This window comes from Tetrao urogallus, assembly GCF_951394365.1.
Source record: "Tetrao urogallus genome assembly, chromosome: 2".
Lineage (NCBI taxonomy): Eukaryota > Metazoa > Chordata > Aves > Galliformes > Phasianidae > Tetrao > Tetrao urogallus.
Window position 1 is genome coordinate 12,340,494 of NC_136814.1, and position 18,694 is coordinate 12,359,187.

Sequence of the window (18,694 nt, forward strand, 5' to 3'; positions counted from 1 at the left end):
TTAACTGGAACAGAAATTCAGTATTTACTGTGATAGGCAAAGGACAGAAAAATGGAAGAAAGCAGAAGTTTGGCTAGAGTGTCCCGACAATATTTCTGAGTCAGGAAGATGATCTTATCCTTACCGTGGAGGTAAGCTCATTAAAAATAAAAAGAAATCAAAATGACAATACAGTTTCAGCAGCAGCACTAACTCAGCTGTTGCAGTGAGGTAGTTCTTTTGTTAGTTCTTTTATATGGAACTATTTTATATTATATTAATTAAATAAGTTGAATCTCCAGTAGATGTGAGTAGACTGCACATGAAAGCCTTGTAGGGCAGCTACTTTTTTGCATTTGTAGATCCCAAGATGCACATAGATATGTGCTAGCCATGCACACAGCTTAGCAGTTCAGCTCCATGAAATACAAAAACAGTATTTCAGATTGAGCTGCCAGCTGGACAGGTCAAAATCGTATGTGTAAGGCTCTTTCTTTTGACTTGTAAGCCCAATAGGTCTTGGTATATTTCCACAGTTATCTCTGTGTTGGTTTTTTTTGGGTTGTTTTTTTTTTTTTCAGTCTTGAGCTTGGTTACAGCAGTCACTGATATCTGAGATTTCTAGTCAAGTGCCGTAGCGCTCCTTGTAGATATCATTTTATCACTATGGTCACACACAGAGAAGATGTAGTCTGAAAAGAAAGCTTGAAGCCAATCACATTATTGTGACAGACTGAATTAGGTTTGTGAAAGCATGAGGAAAAAAACCATCAGTTGCTTTGCAAGGCAGTGATTTTATAGCATGAGAACATTGTCCCTGACTCTTCCAGGAGTAAATCTTACACTGCTGGGGTGGAGTTAGTTAAATTGCATTTTGGGATTGCAATGTAGGTTTTCTGTTTTTGCAAATAAGGAGAGCCTGACTCATGATAAATTATTCTCTTCAAGCATCTATTAGATAGGAAAACCACACTTTTGATCCTTTTCAAGTGACTTGATGATGATGAAGAATCAGATCTCTGAAAGTAACCTATTCTTTCTTATCTACTAATCCTAACAGTGAACATGGATGAAGATGCATATCACTACTGCTTATAAATACTCGACTGAAAATTGGAATCAATAGGGACTTGTTTTGCAAAACCAAAACTTGAACAACAAGTATTTGCAATATCACCCCGAAGGTTGAATTACTTGAATTATAATGGCAATATGGTAGGTGAGGTGTCATAGGAGCAATATGATACACATCAGTACTGACAGTACTGATACATACCTGTTACACTGATATATACACTGATATATGACAGTACCACATATATTAGGAAGAGTAGAATTGATAAAGCACACCAGCTTGATTTTCTCAGCTTTACAGTAAAATGGGTATTTATTTAAAGTGTTTTGATTATTTAACTTCATCAGAAGATTTCTCCAACATGGATCACTCTGTAGGCAAGGTATAAACCGCAGTTACATCACAAAACTTTCTACTGGTGGGAAAAAAAGGAATAGCAAATAATAAATCCCCTCCTTAACAAATGCTGACCCAGTTTCCTTCCTCAGCTGCATTTTGGGGACAGGGAACACGAAGTAATCTTTGTCGTGGCAGACTTTCATAGACTTAGTCACATCCTTGGACTGCGAGTCTTGTCAGTCTACTACACATTGGCAACAGTGTCTTTTAGTGCAGTTTTTAATTTTAAATTTTGAAAGGGAATAAAGGAAAATACCTGTTTGCTTCAAGCAAAACCAAAGCTAGATGAGTAAACTGATAGAAACAACAAACAACTGAAAGAAAAATAACTGATTTTTGTAAAAGTCACTTCCACAACAACTGGTGATCTTGATGCAACTTGCCAATGTGAGTAAGAACCATCACTCTGAGCAAGTGATGGTTTGTCAGAGGTACTTTTAACTGGGTGTGGAACAAAGTAAAGTCACCTGAAGATCCCTGCCCAAGTGGAAACTTAAGGTCACCAACTCTATTAAGATGTTTGTCAGAGATAATACTACTGAGACACATACACACTTTTAGAAAGGAATATTAAATGAGTGATTATTAGAAGGATGAAGAAAGAAATGATGTAGAAACTGTACTGCTTTTTCATGTCACTCTACAAGAATGGATGATCCAGATGGTATCACAGTCCCACTGAGTCTGCAAGAGCAGCGAAGCCTAAACTTGTATGGTGATACAAGTGATCAAAAAGAGGAAGAGAATCACACAGTAATGTTATCCAGATGCCTCATTTAACACTGCATGTGCGTAAAAGAGCCTGTAAACAAGTGGGTTTTGAGGAGCATTTGAATAAAGGAAATGTTCATGCTTTCTAAATGTTGCCATCTGCTGACAGGACTTTCAAAGAAAAAAATACTTCAGCTATCACAGATTTAATAACATACCCATGTTATTTACTGATTCTCAGAAAAAAATAGATGGATTTTTACAAAACTTCCAGTTTAGTTTGGATTGTCCAGTTTTGTTTGATTTTGTTCCCTTTTTAAAACTACACAGCTAAAATTTACAGCTGAATTCAAGCCTTGATAACATCAAGACACGGATAGCAGCATCTTAAGGGGAGTATACAAAAGAAGGGGACAGACTGTTCAGCAGTGTCTTTTGGGATAGGACAAGGGGAAATGGTTTCAAACTAAAAGCAGGGAGATTTAGATTGGACATAAGGAAGAAGTTTTTATTACAGAAAGGGTTGGGAGACACTGGAACAGGTTGCCCAGAGAGGTGGTAGATGATACCCCATCCCTCAAGACATCCAAGGTCAGGTTGGACAGGGCTCTGAGCAACCTGATTGAGCTGTAGGTATTTCTGATCATTGCAGGGCAGTTGGACTAAATGACCTTTAAGGTTATATGATTATAAGCGTTTAGATATCTGTATGTGTATAGAGAATTTGGAATATATTGGTAAGTTAGCATGTATACATTTGAGATCTTTCATGTTTTATACAGACCACACAACCTCTGTTTACTCCTGACACCTCATTTAATCTGTCAGAAGTTGAGCTGTTTGGAGGTTTTTGATCATAAACTGGATTAGTTATTTGTGAGAGCCTAGGCTAAAAAGGGAAAACAATGTTAGCAGAAGACGGCAAGAAGGAAAATTCCTCTCATTAACTGCTTCCTGATGTATGCTCTGCCCTATCAGAAAGCCAAGTTTGCAAAATAGACATACACAATTCTTGTTTATGCAACTATTTTTTTTTCCTTAAGCTCTCATTTAGAAACTTACAGGAACTTTAATTCTTTATCAGTTTCTCTAAACTGAAAAATGAACCATTTAGTTATTTGTTCAGTGCTGAGTTTAAAATGGCCCTTGCCCTCATTAAAGCTACAAACTGATCTAAAAGAATGGAAAGACAAATTACTATTTTTTATCTTCTCTAATCTGCTGCTAGAATATTGGGCCTTAAAACCTAACAGAAGGATATGAAGAGGATGAAGTTACTTTTGCAATTTAATTGTTGGCTCATTTTCATATTTGCTTTTTAACAATCATATAATCAAATAACAAAAATCCTCAGAAAACAAAAAATTATACAATCAGTTCAAGGTAGGCATTAAAAGATAAGTTCCCAACCATGCTCTTCAGAATGAATCATTCTGCAAGTGTTCTGTGCAGGCTCCATCTTGTCGTTTGGTCCAAGACATAATGACAGGAGAAGGATTTCAAAAGGGCAGGAATCCTGCCTGGTTGCTTAAATAGCACTAATGATATGCTTGCTCCTGTTACTCATTTATGTAATCTCCATAAGGAATAATGGTGTGCTAAGATAAATAGAGCACTGGAACTACTAGCTCTCATACAGCATCCCTGTCACCGCCCTGGTGCTAAGTCTGGGAGCATTTAAGGCGTAATAATCTGCTTTATTTCATTTAAAAAAACAAAACAAAACGAAACAAAAAAAAAAAAACAAGAACAGCAAAACCCATAAATTGTATTATCTTCTGTAATTGGCAAAATGGGCATTAAATATTTTTTTTTAATAAGAAATAAAAAGCATTTTGCATATATTTCCATAATTCTCCCTTGCTAATTTTATGTTACATTCCTTAGAAAAGGCTGACTATAAACATAAGAATGATACAATGTGCTTAGAGAAAAGGCTTGTCAGCCTGTATCCAGCAGCGGCCAACTCCCATGCTAGCCATAAAAATGCTCCGATTTGCTTGGAAGAAAAAGATTTCATATTTATATAGAAGGAATACGCGCTATTTCAAATTTATTTAGGTACTTCTTCATTAATTTGACAAGAGGATTAAAATAAATAAAATAGAGTATAGACGTGTTGTGTTTTTTTTTTTCCTGCTAGCTTGCATGAAATTACCCCGGATGTTCTGAGTTACTTGAATAGGTAGTTTCCATTTCCATAAATCCAACTGCCAAAAACTGTCTCAGACAATTTTTATACCTGTAAAAGTGGGAAACAAAATGATCTGCTTTTGTCCTATCTAAATCAGTCTAATGAACTAGTCAAATTAAATAGTCAAATGAGTTTTTCATAAGAGAGACTGCAATGAAAAAAAACCTTTTTTTTTAAATTTAAATTACACCCATGGTCAGTTTTGTCAGACACAGTTGGTGCACATCTCTCTTTATCCTCACTTGATACCTCGGACAGTTAATACAGCATATTTTGTTCTGGCTTTGCTAAGTTTAACCTTGCTGTGGTCATAATGCTCTTACCATGGTACTCAAATGCTTTTTATTATTCCTCCTAGCCTGTACCTCTGACCAAGAAAGTCCTCATTCTACATCTCCATCTGCTTTGAACTTTCCCAAATGATCCTATTTGCGCTCAAATTTTCACTATCAAAATCTCTCAGGGAGTACTTCCATCACATGTACCATGCAGAACTGAAAAGTCTTTCATCTCTAAGCACACTATGATGTCAGCATTTTTGCCATCTGCAAACAATCACTTTAAAATATTCACTCAAGCTACTGCTCTTAGAAGGCATGCTCCAAGCAAATGTGCTATGGTTTCTTGTTGATCTCTTAAGACTCTTCGCTTCATCTCTTCTTACTCAGAGTGTCGTCGGAAACACTGAAAACAGCCAGGTTATGAATACTGCTTATGAACATTGCTTCATAAGTTCCTTACACTCTATCCTTACCATAAGTAATGTCTAACTTTATAGAAACATGAATGTGCACACATTCTTCATTCAAATCAAATTTCTATGAAGATTTGCTAGTGCACAAGTCCAATGTTAATGATTATACAGTAATGGCCATAGTCATATTAGCAGTAACACAGATTAATAGTAATCTAATTAAGTAAAATAGTGCTCAACAACTATCTTTAGATGCCCTGCACCACATGAAAGGTTCTGCAATCCTCCTGTGTGAAGAGCTGCCTCCTGTATTTACTTGGAACCTTCTACCAACTTTACACAATGCCCTGTAGATCTCGTAGGGGAAGAGACAACTAACAGCCAACTCAAGCCACTCTTCCAAGCCACACATCATTTTGAAGACTTGTATAGTTTTCCCCCATTGGCTCTTTCCAAGCCAGACGCCTGATATTTCTGCCAGCTGAAGACAGCAAGTTCAGTAGTTCTTTACCCAGAAGTTGAGACTTTTGATGATCCCTGTTGCCCTTCTCTGACACAATCCAATTCTGCTGAGTGCTTTTGACCAGAACTGTGCCAAGTACTTAAGATGACAGCAAACCACGTCTTTATACAGCAGCATACTGAGATTCTATGGTTAACTTTTGGTTCACTTCCTAATCATTTCCAGTATTTGATTTGCTTTTTGACCACTAAACAACAAGCTAATGCTTTCACGGAACTATCACTTATAACCCTAAGACCTTGCTCCTAAGGGATAACAGTTATCTTGGACTTAAAAATGAAAAATATTTTTCTTCCAGATCGAAAGTCCCAGAAAAGCCTCAGGAATGTGTCTTAAATGATACTGTTATACTAGGAAAGTGATTTATTATTGTTATAATTAGAAAAAAGAACTAAAAATGGTGAGAAAAGTCCTGAAATTTTTTATGAAGTACAAATCTAGAAAGACCAGCCACAATTGCTACCAAGTTCTTACGCTTCTGTGTTTAATTGCATTCAACTGACACGTGCATAATAATTTTATAGAAAGCATGAACAGCTCTCACTGTTCCGAGCTATGTTTATACACCGTCTTCAGTTACTTTTCTGAGAACGTGAGATAACTGTTCTACATTTATTAAGGTTTAGTTTCACTCAATTTCTTTAATGAAAGTGTTTTGTGAATATATAAACAACTATGTTAAAACTTTCATATCAACTTATTCTAAGAGCAAACTACTGCAACAACATCCTGACATGGCAGCATTTAATATCCACTCCATAGTCTGCGCAGTTTTGGCAGAAGGCCCAAAGGACAGGTTTACCATCACATATTCTTTCAAACTCTTATAACTCACTGCATTCATAACTCACACCACTTAGTTGTTGTTATCAGCTTAGTTAAAGCTTTGAAATGTTATCTGCCTGGGAACAAAGCCATTCTATTCTATTTTACTAAAATGAAGATGGCAAATAATAATTAAAGCAATTAAAAAGCAAACAACCAAAACAAAGCAAATAGAATTTTTCCAGTCTGCTTGAGTGTGATCCATAACAGACCTATAGTGCCATAAGTGGGAAAAAGAGAAAATAACAGAGGATATCCACACTACAGAGAAGTATTTTCCTTCAGATGCTTATAATCATAGAATCATAGAATCACAAGGTTGGAAACGACCTATAAGATCATCTAGTCCAACAGTCCTCATCACTCCTCATCACCATTGCCACCACAAGTACTAAACCACATCACGCAGCACGTCGTCTGGACGCCTCGTGAACACTACCAGGGATGGCGACTCCACCACCTCTCTGGGCAGCCATTCCAGTGCCTGACCACTCTGAGAGAAATAGTTCTTCCTATGTCTAATCTAAACCTCCTCTGATACAACTTGCGGCCATTGCCCCGTGTCCTGCTCATTGCCTGGGAGAAGAGGCCAAATCCCTCTTCACCACCACCTCCCTTCAGGAAGTTGTAGAGTGCAATGAGGTCTCCCCTGAGCCTCCTCTTCTCCAGACTGAACAATCCCAGCTTCCTCAGCCACTCTTCGTAAGACTTAATGTTCTTACTTAGATGCAAACAGGCTGCAGCAGAGCCACGGTCAGTGAAGTAACCACTCCGCAGAATTGGTCTGTGGAGGAACTTTTCTCTATCCACCAGCCATTCAGGCACAGAGCCTCTGCTAGCTGCCTAGGAGAAAATGCTATGACTGCTTCTCCATGTGACCTAAGCCAGGTCTTAACATTATTTCCCTATTTTAATAAATCCTTCCATCCTAGCTGCTCTCTGACATTCATTCTCTAAAAGACTTTATGCTGTACAGTAAATTATGCATGATGAAGTTGTGCTGAGACAAAAAAAATTAAGCTATCTCTTTTATTTCACGTACTTTGATATCAACTGCAATATGTCCCTCATGTAAAAAAAAAAGCCACATTTCAGTTATGTGGGTGCTGACCTGCCTAGAGATATACTTGTTCATAGCCCATTCCTGCCCTGTGAGTAGTCAGAGTGAAGATCACGGGACTGTTTGTGAACACACTTGAGTATGAAAGTAAAACTTTGCTGACTGTTTCAAGATAACTTCAGGAGTATTGCACAGGAGTACAGATAAAGACCTAGAAATCCATACATTGTGGAGTTAGATGGATAAAAGTGGAAACACTTAAGAGATTGTGGATCTGGTGCTCAGGGACATGGCTTAGCAGTGGACTTGTAGTGTTAGGTGAATGGTTGGACTTGATGATCTTATAAGCTTTTTTTTTTTTTGAGAGTAAGTCAAAAGTCATGAAAGTGTTCCACATCCAAATGATAAAGAAAGGAAACACCAGACATATTCTTTGAAGTACTCAAACGAACCCAAAATATTCTCAGATAAACTAGAACTCAAGTAAAAAAGACACAGGGAAACATACCTTAGATGACTAGTAACAGTACAACTTTTAAGCATGCAATTCATGTTAAACAGTATAATGCCACCACATGGGTCACCTAATGGAAAGATAGTAGGTCAATCTATAAACCACTTGGTGTGGTCTCACTGCCAATATTTTACTGGCAAATCAAACCATGATGACAAGATAAGTAGTTTACAAAGTTTCCATTATTATCATCATTGTTATTACTATTATTGTCTGGAAATGAGTCATAAAATAAAAATACGATTTCCCACAAGAATTTGGAAGGAAGATGTTTGCTTTGAGAAATATGAAATGAAAACAACAATTCAGGTTGCATATATATATATATATGTATATATTTTTTTGACAGCTCTCGAGAAAGATTAAAAAAAGCTCCAAAGGAGACATCATCCTGCATTTCTATGGGTGGAAAGAGTTTTCTCTGAATGCAGAGTGCAATAGTGATTGCACTATTAGAAATGCATGATTACACCCACATTTAATACTGGTTCAGTAAAAGGTTTTGTATAAAAATACAGGATTGAGGATACATGAGGTACGCAGCCCACAAAGTTAAAACCATTAAATCCAGAAATGACAGACTAACGATAATGCTAAGATACAGAACCTTCCTGAATTGCTTTACAGGCATAGTGGAAATTTATACTCTGTATCCAATAATGTCTCATAAAACATAACAATATATTCTTAGAAAATTGATAGAAAAAATATGGGAAAACTCATCTTCATAGTCAGAAACCCTTTCTGTGGTAGATGGCATATATCAATGACAGATGCAATTCAGTTTGCTCTAGAACAATTATCAAGTCTTGGTTTATCTCTTTGAAAAATAACCCTGTTACTTTCATAGTTAAAAATTCCAGGCCACTTTATGATCCACTCATTTTAGCTTTTCCAAAAATCAGTAATACCTTCTCATTTTAAAAATACTGTTCTGTGATAATTAATAAATCATCCCTTTTGGCACTCAAACAAGTACCTGTTAATGTGACTAAAGCATGACTAAAAAAAATCCAGTTTCTTCAAGATATCTGTAAGAAAAATCATGTAGTTACAGAAACTTTGGTCACCATCCAGCTGTTTACTCACCCATTTCTTGTCTAGTACTGCAGATTCCTGTTCCATATTTTTGTAGCTCTTTGGTTACAGTTTTCAAAGCGTTAGGATCTGTTTCTGCGAAGCCGAGGTAGTTATAAGAACCCATATTGATTACATTCTTGATGGTTCTTCCTGTAAACCTATAATCAAAGCAAATTTTAAAGAATGCTGTGACCCTTCTTTGCACTCAAAACAAAAGCAAACAAAATTTCCAAATTTTGTTCCATCATCAGCCTTCCATTTGGAATTCACAATCCTTATAATGTTAACATCTTAATAATTATTGCATCCTGCTCACAATGAGCAGGAGAGCTGTAGATGGCAACATACCAATATTAGGTGAAATGGCACTTCTGTAGATTTAAAAAAAAAAACAAAAAAACACCTAGAACTTTTTATGGTACAACTTAGAGAGATTATTTTCTCAAATGGCTCGCCAACAGCTTCCACTGGCGTTACTGTACTTACACACAGAATAAACATGAGGTGAATGACATGGGAAACACTGTGATACACTCCACCCTAAACACTGTCTGCATGATGAATTTCCATATCCATTTAACTCAGTAACAGATATGATAGACTGAAATTTTCAAGTTTTAAACTGGTTAAAACTCACTTTCAGAGACTCATTATGCAAGATAGAAGCCACATTTATGTAATGCAAGAAATTATTATTCTAGTCCAAAGGGATATAACAAATGTTGTAATATTCTGGCTAAGATGTTATAAATGAAGCACAGGAAGTTCTTTCTTAGGCTGATAAAGATAGGCAAAACTAGTTTGTTACAGAGTTCAGTCCCTTCCAGTCTTCATTGCTAAACACTGTTCAGAAGAAAGGGGATAGACGATCAGAACTGTACCGATTTCAGGAAAAAAAAAGTGCTGATGTATATATTAGTTGGGGATCTTGGTATGACACACTAGATGCATTTTTTTCCATGCTTTGCAGATATATCAGGATGAACATTTACAGAGCTGAAAGCTGAAAAGTGTCAGCCAACTCACCTAAATGTCCAGTTGTAATCATCTGTAACGCGTTCCATGAGGTCAAACTGCGGCCCTGGGACACTGCAAATTGGACGATTCCAGTTATCACGTATTCTCATATAGAGGTTTCTGGTGTAAAAGTTCTCAAAATCTTGATAAAGTGGCACAAAATCCTGGTTTGAAAACATGCACAGGGTTACGTTGCTAGGAAAGTGTCTGCTAAGGAACTCAAGCCATTCCCATTACATAGGAAAAACTGATGGATTAGTATGCAGAAGGTTACAATCACCACATATTTTATGCTACAAACAATTCCAATTGGAAATTATCTTTAATTTCTTTGAAGTACAGGTTATTTATTTATTTATTTATTTATTTAAATTTCATATGGTCCAGAAGTTGGCATAATTCTCCAATCCAATCTTTGGGAAGGTCAAGATGAAGTCACAATACTTTCACTTACATAATCCACATTTCTCAAATGGGGCACTTTGTTATGTGCAGAGTACATTCCAAACCTGAGATAAACAACAGGTTGTATCTCAGTAAATATTTGATACATTAAAGTCCAGTGTACCTGGTTTCAGCATTGTTGGCTAGACAACAAGTTTGGTTGATGGTAAGTTTCTGTCTGTGAATTTTAATTTGGAAAACAAACTAACAGGAAGGTACAGAATGAAAACAGACATTTATCTGAAACCCTAATACAGTCATATTAGACACTAGATAGAATAAACTGGTGAAAGAAAATGACATGGTATGTAGGAGACTGAAGAATGAACTAAAAGTGTTATGCCTGGTGGATGGTATGGAGATTCGACCAGCATGTCTGAAAGCAAAATAGTGCATGAATAGTCAAAACATGAAGTGAATTCAAAAGGAAAATCCAAAATAAATATATCATAACACTATGATATTTCATTTGAAAATGCACATATCTTCAAAAAGTCAAAACAGAAAATCTTTTTTGAGAATTTTATATGTAAGAGGAACAGAAACACTATTTGCATTTTTCCATTCACTATGCCAAGTTATTTTAAATTACAGTGCAACCTGTACAGGGCAGGGAAGGTGGAACAATAAAAAAATCTAAACAAATTCAGAATGCAATTAAACTTGCTGGGGTGCAAGTTTCATTTAGGAATATGCACATTCTAGGCAAGGACTCACAAGAATTCAGGCTACATTCACTTTGCACCAGGACAATTTCCACATGTTTTGTGACCAGCTGTTTGACAAACGAAAGTGAGCAATTACAAAGATGTGGCTCTGCCTATTGCTACGATAGACAAGGTAAGAAAGTCAAACGGGACAAAAAAAGATCAGGGTAAAGAGATCGGGAGAGATGATGTATTTAACAGTAAGGGGTTTCTGAGTTTTCTTTTTCTATAGATTGAACTAAGACACTGAGGTACATAACTTCTTTTTCATACGTACTTTTTGTTGTTGTCTCTCCTGTGCAACGTTACGTTTTTCTAGTCCCCAGGCTCTCATAAAATCTCGCAGGTAACCAAATATTGTGCCCACTCCAAAACCCACAAACGTAAGAACAGCAACATACATTGGTGCTTGTTCAAAGTGCTCAATAAATGTTTTTTTGTGGGGAGTTCCGTTTGTTACACCATTCTTCTGAAAATACAGAACAGAAATTTGCAACATTTAAATAAAATAATATTTTATTTGATCAAAGCTTATACCAAAACCTTAGATCTTGAGGAAGACATTTTTGTCTACTATGGCACAAATCCAGAGAGGCATTTAGAGCTCTCACCATATCAACTAATGCAACCTATCTTTGAAGAAGAGGATCTCTAAAACTGCCCTTGGTACTGATCACTGCAAGCATGTTCCATTTTCTCTCCTGCCAACCAATGTCTTCAATTGCAGATGTCTTCCACTTACCACTCCCATGTCTATTTTGAAACATTTAAAACTTATGAAAGACTAGCAACGCATTATTGTGTAATTGGACAACTATTTCAAAGGTGATTAAATGGAAACCACAATATTCTGTTTTTGCAAGACAACTATAAAAAGGGAAGGGCAGCATTGAAAACTCACCCACATCGAACCTGACGCTGCTTCTTGAAGTCTTTTGTAACACACTAGAGCAGCTATCCCATACACAAGAAATCCTGCCTAATACAGGGCATCTTTACCATGATGCTCTTCTTGATGTAAGTATCCAAAACAGCAGTGATCCCAGCCTTTTATTTTTGTTTCAGTTTGTTGTTTTTTTTTTTCCCCCCCAAAAAAAGGCTTTAAATACTTTCAATTACCTCATCCATACTTTTAAGGGTACTCTAGAATAAAAGAGGCAATATACATGGACATGTATGCATCCCTTGTCTGCTGGAATTAGTTACCCTCTTCTGAGGGACACCCAGAAGCTTACAGATGTGTGGATGAAATTATTTGGTTGTTAAAATATACCAAAACCTTCAGCAGTTGTTAGTGAAAGAAGCTAAGTTATTCAATTTCAGTCTTCTCAGATCAATCTATATTTGCAAGGTTATCAGATTATTCTTTTGAATAGAGGTCATCCCCTTAGTTCCTTAAAGTATGACAGTATTTTCCTGTTGCTTTCTAGTGATGTCCAACCTACCAATTCAAAAACATTTAAAAAAATGTAATCCAGAAAAAAAAAAAAAAAAAAAAATCCAAAAACAACCACTCTTTGCCTATGGAAGAATGAGCAAAAAACAAACAAAAAACCAAACAGCCACAACAAAAGAAGGAGGTTATCTATTGATTCAATGTAGCAAGTTGAAATACAATAATCATGCTAAGAACCACCACAGATTATCTGCACTTCCTAGACAGATCTAGTGTTACTGGTCTTCCTACTGCCTTAAGCTGCCGATATAGTCAAAAGATTTTCATTTCCATTGTAACGTCCAGTCTTGGTTTCACCATGTTTTCTTGGAAGAAAAAAGTGCTGAATACAGGACAGAACGTAAAGATTTCATAGGTAACCAAAAAAAGGAAAAAAAAAAAAAATCACTAGGGAATGGTGAAAATAACGTGTTTAGACTTAGGAAAGATTTACTGTGAAGGAGAAGGAACGAAAAGCTGTCTCTTCCAACATGAGCACAGAATTTGGAAGCGATTTTACACTAGCACCCCTACCTAAAGCTAATTGTTCTTTTAGGTCAACCTATCTACCATATAAAACATTTTGTGAGCCCAAATTAAACACGTCAAGTCATATGCCGGGTAAGACACAATGGCTATGTGCACACTACATCACAACACTGTATTTCATCCAGGACTAAGCTAAGTCCCGTTACCTTACATGTGTGATGGACTACAAGCACACTTATGGTCATCTATGGCAATTCCATTGACTTTGTACTTTGGCAAGCTGTGATGATGTGATAATGAACCTGAGTTCAGAGGAGAGAATTAGCATGACGATTCCGTTCATCCATTTTATTAATAAAACTTTACTATTACGTATTTCATTTGTAAAGAAACTGAGAAGCTTTGGCTTAGACTCCTGCATTGCAAAACTCTTCTGCAACACTCTTTTGCTATGGAACTCTTGTTTGAGCTACGTTCTGAGCTCAGATGCTCCCATTTTATGCATTGGTATATGCATTTAAAGATTTAACCACTGTCACCTCCTATTCTTACCGCAAACAGCTAGTGGTAAACTGCACATCAACAGGAGTAAAACACTAAGAACATGAAGTCAGATAGTGACCCAAATTTTCTAAAACAACAGACTATCAATGTTCAAAAACAAGAGTCTTCAAAAAGCAGAGGTTAGTATAAAGCTGAGAAAACAAATTCAGAAACATACAGTGAATTTTTTTGTAAAAACAGAAGTGGGTAACACAGGGGCATTCCATCCATCCCTGGAGTTCCACAAGAAGAAGAAAAAAAAAAAGAAGAAGTAGAGGAAGACTCCAAGCACTGAAATAACCAAAATAGGTGGATTCTAGGGAGTCATAAAACTGGATGCTTTTGTGCTGCACTTCAGATATACCATACCTGAACTCTAGCAATTCTTAGCAGATGATGAGGGAAAGATTCTAAAATAAAAACAGTGAATAATGCTTTCCTTAGTACAGTCTCCCAACTTCCAACAAACTGAAGCTTGGATATTTCGTGATCCTGAGACTACATTATCACATTTAATTGTCATTGGGGATACCCAATTAATTGGGGATAGAAAGGGTGGTCAGGCACTGGAATGGACTGCCCAGGGAGGTGGTGGAGTCACCGAGCCTGGGGGTGTTCAAGGAAAGGCTGGATGTTGTGTTGAGGGACATGGTTTAGTGGGAGCTATTGGGAATAGGTGAACGGTTGGACTGGATGATCTTTTAGGTCTTTTCCAACCTTGGTGATTCTATGATTCTATGATTCTATGAATATGTTCTTATTTTTGAACACACAAATAGTATGGGAAAAAAATAATGAATTTCAATAATTGAGTTAGTCTGAAAAAGAAAAAAAGTATTTCACAAATTTTTATTAGGTAATTGATACTTCCACTCGACAAGTTACTTTACAACCATTGGCTTCCACTCAGTTTTCCTATTCAGCTAATCATGCTCTCTCTCCAGCCAGAGATCCCTGAGGGACTCAATTCCCTGCATCTCCCTGGCCAAAAGTTGTATCTTTGTAACCCTCCAATTCTATCTTGACAATGCCAACTTAATCAGCAGCTCAGAGCTGCTCAGCAACTTTATTCTTCACAAATCTTGAGTAAATATTATCCTTTGTGATATGCTAATTCCAAATAGTATTGTCTTGTTTAAAAAAAAATAATTCTGCTGATGTTCCAAATCAAAATAGTTTCTCACAAGTCTGCCACAGAGTAAGAATACTTTCTAGGCACAAGGAATCCACCAAAGCAAGGAATAAAGATAAAAAAGACAGGAAGCTAATAGATAAAATTAAAAACAAACATATTTTAAAACCCAGCTCAACAAATCTAGGATTTCAACAGCTTTGTGGAAACAAAAAGCAAAATCAGGATTATAATATTTATCCTCCTTGCACTGAGGCTTACTTAGCTTACCAGATCACATTGCCTTGTACACTCTTACAACCAAAGATCATTCTGGCAGCCCTGCCTCATAATCTCCATCTGCAGTGCACAGTTATATAGAATCCTTGTTGACAGATCTGGCAGCAGCCTTAAACCACAGTTGCAAAGTGGTTTCCAGTAAGACAGTCACAGCAAGAGAATTTCTGGGCAAAGTTTTAATGCCAATGAAGTCAATAGGAGCAATTCCAGTACGGTCAGTCAAGCCAGCTTTAAATGCAATACATCTTGTATCCCTATATTGTGCAGTTTACAAGAGAAGAGGTAACCACGTACTCCAGTATAATTTATGAGTAAGCCCACGAATGGAATGGAGATGAGGAAACTGAGACCTGAGAGCCCATGTTTTCACACAAGACCATTTTGTAGAAGCAATGTACACTGCAAAGAAATCCAGAAATCACAGACTCCTTTTTGAAACCTCTCCTTAATTAATATTTTGTAAGTTATTACGGCTCCTTCCAGTACAGCAGCGGTAGGTGTATATATCCTTGAAATAAAACTACTAGGAGAATAAAGTCTTTTTCTTTAAACATATTTCCTCTCCTAGAAATAAAAACTGATCCAGAAACAGATGAAACTTTATTTTACACTCCTTCAGTTTAAGAAGCACATTTAATCTGTTTCTGGATCAGATGTTATCACGTTGTTGCATAAAACCTATAAAAACGCAATGTAAGCTGAGAGATCCACATAACGCTGACATGACAAACACAAATATGAAAGGGATAGATGTTGAAAACCATAAATCAAATGACAGCCACATTTGCCCAGTTTCTGCCAGATTCCAAGAAGCCATTGAAATCTCATGTGAATTATGACAATGCATTGCTACAGCCAAAAACCAATGGGAGCACAGACTGACAATCACTGATGAAACATCTGGTTGCTTGCAGATAGTTTGGTTCTACACAGAGATGAGTAGAGCTACTAAATGCCTTCCTTGCTTCAGTCTTTACTATTAAGATTGCTCCTTAGGAGTTTCAGATCTGGAGATAAGAGAGAGAATCTGGAGAAAGGAAAACCTCCCCTTGGTTGAGGAGGATCTGGTCAGGGATCATCTAGCCAAACCTGACACACACAAATCCACAGGTCCCAATTATGCACTCATGAGTGCTATGGGAGTAGGCAGAAGTGACTGCTGAACAACTCTCTATCACCTTTGAATAGTCACAGCAAATGGGAGAGGTGCCTGAATTCTAGAGAAAAGCCAATATTGTTCCAGTCTTCAAAAAGAGCAAGAACGAGAAGTCAGGAAACTACAGGTCAGTCAGCTTCATCTCCATTCCTGGAAAGGTGATAGAGCAGCATACTCTAGATGTCATCTCTAAGCAAATGGAAGAATCGAAGGTTATCAGAAAGAGTTAACATGGGTTCACCAAGTGGAAATCATGCTTCACCAATCTAGTAGCCTTCTATGATGTCATGACCAGCTGGGTAGATATGAGAAGTGGTTGTTTCCTACCTTCAGTAAGCCTTTTGACAATGACTCCTATAACATTCTCATAGGTAAACTTAGGAAGTGTGGATAAATGAGTGGACAGTAAGGTGGATTAGAACCTGCTGACTGAGAGAGCTCAGAGGGTTGTGATCAGTGACGATGAATCTAGTTGGAGGCCTGCCTGGAGCAGTCTGCCCAGAGAGGCAGGGGAGTCTCCTTTGGAGATATTAAGAACCTGTCTGAATGTTTTCCTGTGCAACCTACTGTAGAGAACCTGCTTTTGCAGAGGAATTGGACTAGATGATCACCAGAGGTCCTTTCCAACCACTATGATTTCTGTGATATAGTGTTTCGTAACTTGAGCGGTAATCTACATGAAGAATACATGCAATTTAACATCAGAAGAAAATCAGAAGAAAAATGGTTTGTTGCAAGTACTAAATAAACTGTCTACTCTGTACTGTTTTCTCCAAATCTACTGAACTGCGTGTTCTCATCTGGTATGCATGTAGTACAATAAGAACTACATATTGCTGAACAGTTGGAAGAATGTTTGTCAAAAGAAAAGACATCTTCATATAGCACAGAAGCTTAGGTACAAAGATGTGGGACTAACATGAAGAGTTTCTCTGGAGAGCTTCTAAGCCAGTAGCAAATCATGAAAATATAACACAATGATGGGGACAGTGAGTAGGACATGAATGCAAGAAAATTTTGCTTTGAACTGTAGATTTCAGAAATTGCTGTATAAATAGGTAGTATCCAATGTCAACTAAGATTTGTCAAACAGTATACAGGGAAAAGAAATTGCATAGTAAATTCTTCTAGTAACTATATACATTCATTACAAGCAATACTAAGAAACACTAAAATGAAAAAGAATGTGGAAAGCCTGACACAGTTACTATTCTGCCTGCCCTTGCTCCCAGGGTATTCAAAGTGGACTAAATTCAATATAACTGGAAAGGGATGAGAGCAAATATGGAGCTTAATAATTTCAAATTATTAGAGACATAACAGTGAAGTTCACTAACCAGAAAGACACTTACAAACACCAGAAGGTATTTCCTAACCTTATAGCAATTACAGAGTAGAAAGCCAGGCACATTGAATCAGACAAAAGAACTGGATGAGATGCTTAGGTTACAGCAATCCTGGCAGAGTTCCCAGCCTTTGAGCTGCAGCAAGTGTTTGCTATTATTTCCAAGGCTCATAGTGAACTACAGGAGTCACACTGCCCAGCCACATCAGATTATCTCCCTGTCATTCATATCCCATGGCTTTGGCTTTAAGAATGAGTGGCGGGAAAAAAAAGGAAAAAAGAAGTTGACGTGATATTGTATCACTTTGTGCACATCACTAACAGCAATCTACTAACACAGAAAATTTCTTCCAGAAATGACTTAGCATTTAGGAAGTCATTGAAGTCAATCAATCAATTTTCTATATATTTTCACGGATTTTCATGGATTGACACTGTAAATAAATGGAGAGATACTGGAGATCATCTAACAAGACTGTTAGTGATTTTTGTTAGTGATTCTGTGGGCCATGCTTAAAAACTATGTGAAGCAATCCACCAATTCAGTTTCCCACATAATGACTTCGCAATGAACACAGAATATGTTTTAACTCGCATCAAATTGCTCTCCACACAAAATTCCCTTGTGAGGAAAATGTTACAGGTGAACAGACAGATCTTACGCACCAACTTGCATGACTGGATGAGCACTGAATCCCAGTGCTTTTTCCATTGAAAATTACCATGGCTTGAAACAGGCCAGGATTCTGTACAGGAGCCAAATGGAAACAGCTAAATAATGAGACAAGCATTTCCTGTCAAAATGGATGTGTGTCCCTGAACTTCCCGTACCAAATACCTTACAAGCTTCAATCTTCTGTGTTAAAGCTTCAGAAACAGTGTCAGGCCATCCTTAGCTCTCACAATGATGGCACCAGTTTTGATAAAGACTTCTGTAAGTCATAGAACACCAGGTCCTTTGTGAAAGGATCATGAACGTAATTTCTATTGCTCACATTTCTAATCTCCAAGTTGTATGTCGTTAGAATAATTTGTACATTATTGCAATTATTCTGTGAGGAATGCAGAGGTTATGCTGAAAAAGTGTGCTCTC

General features: G+C 37.0%; 1 protein-coding gene across 1 annotated transcript in view; it reads right to left on the reverse strand.

The window, feature by feature from the left end:
* SPTLC3 (serine palmitoyltransferase long chain base subunit 3) overlaps nt 1–18,694 on the reverse strand; it is a gene marked incomplete at both ends in the record, with an annotated part of 75,950 nt that overhangs the window by 37,299 nt on the left and 19,957 nt on the right. The window contains 3 exons of the mRNA XM_079532497.1: nt 9,064–9,212; nt 10,081–10,235; nt 11,500–11,691. Coding sequence (XP_079388623.1) covers nt 9,064–9,212; nt 10,081–10,235; nt 11,500–11,691 — 496 coding nt within the window. The remainder of the gene's footprint in view (nt 1–9,063; nt 9,213–10,080; nt 10,236–11,499; nt 11,692–18,694) is intronic.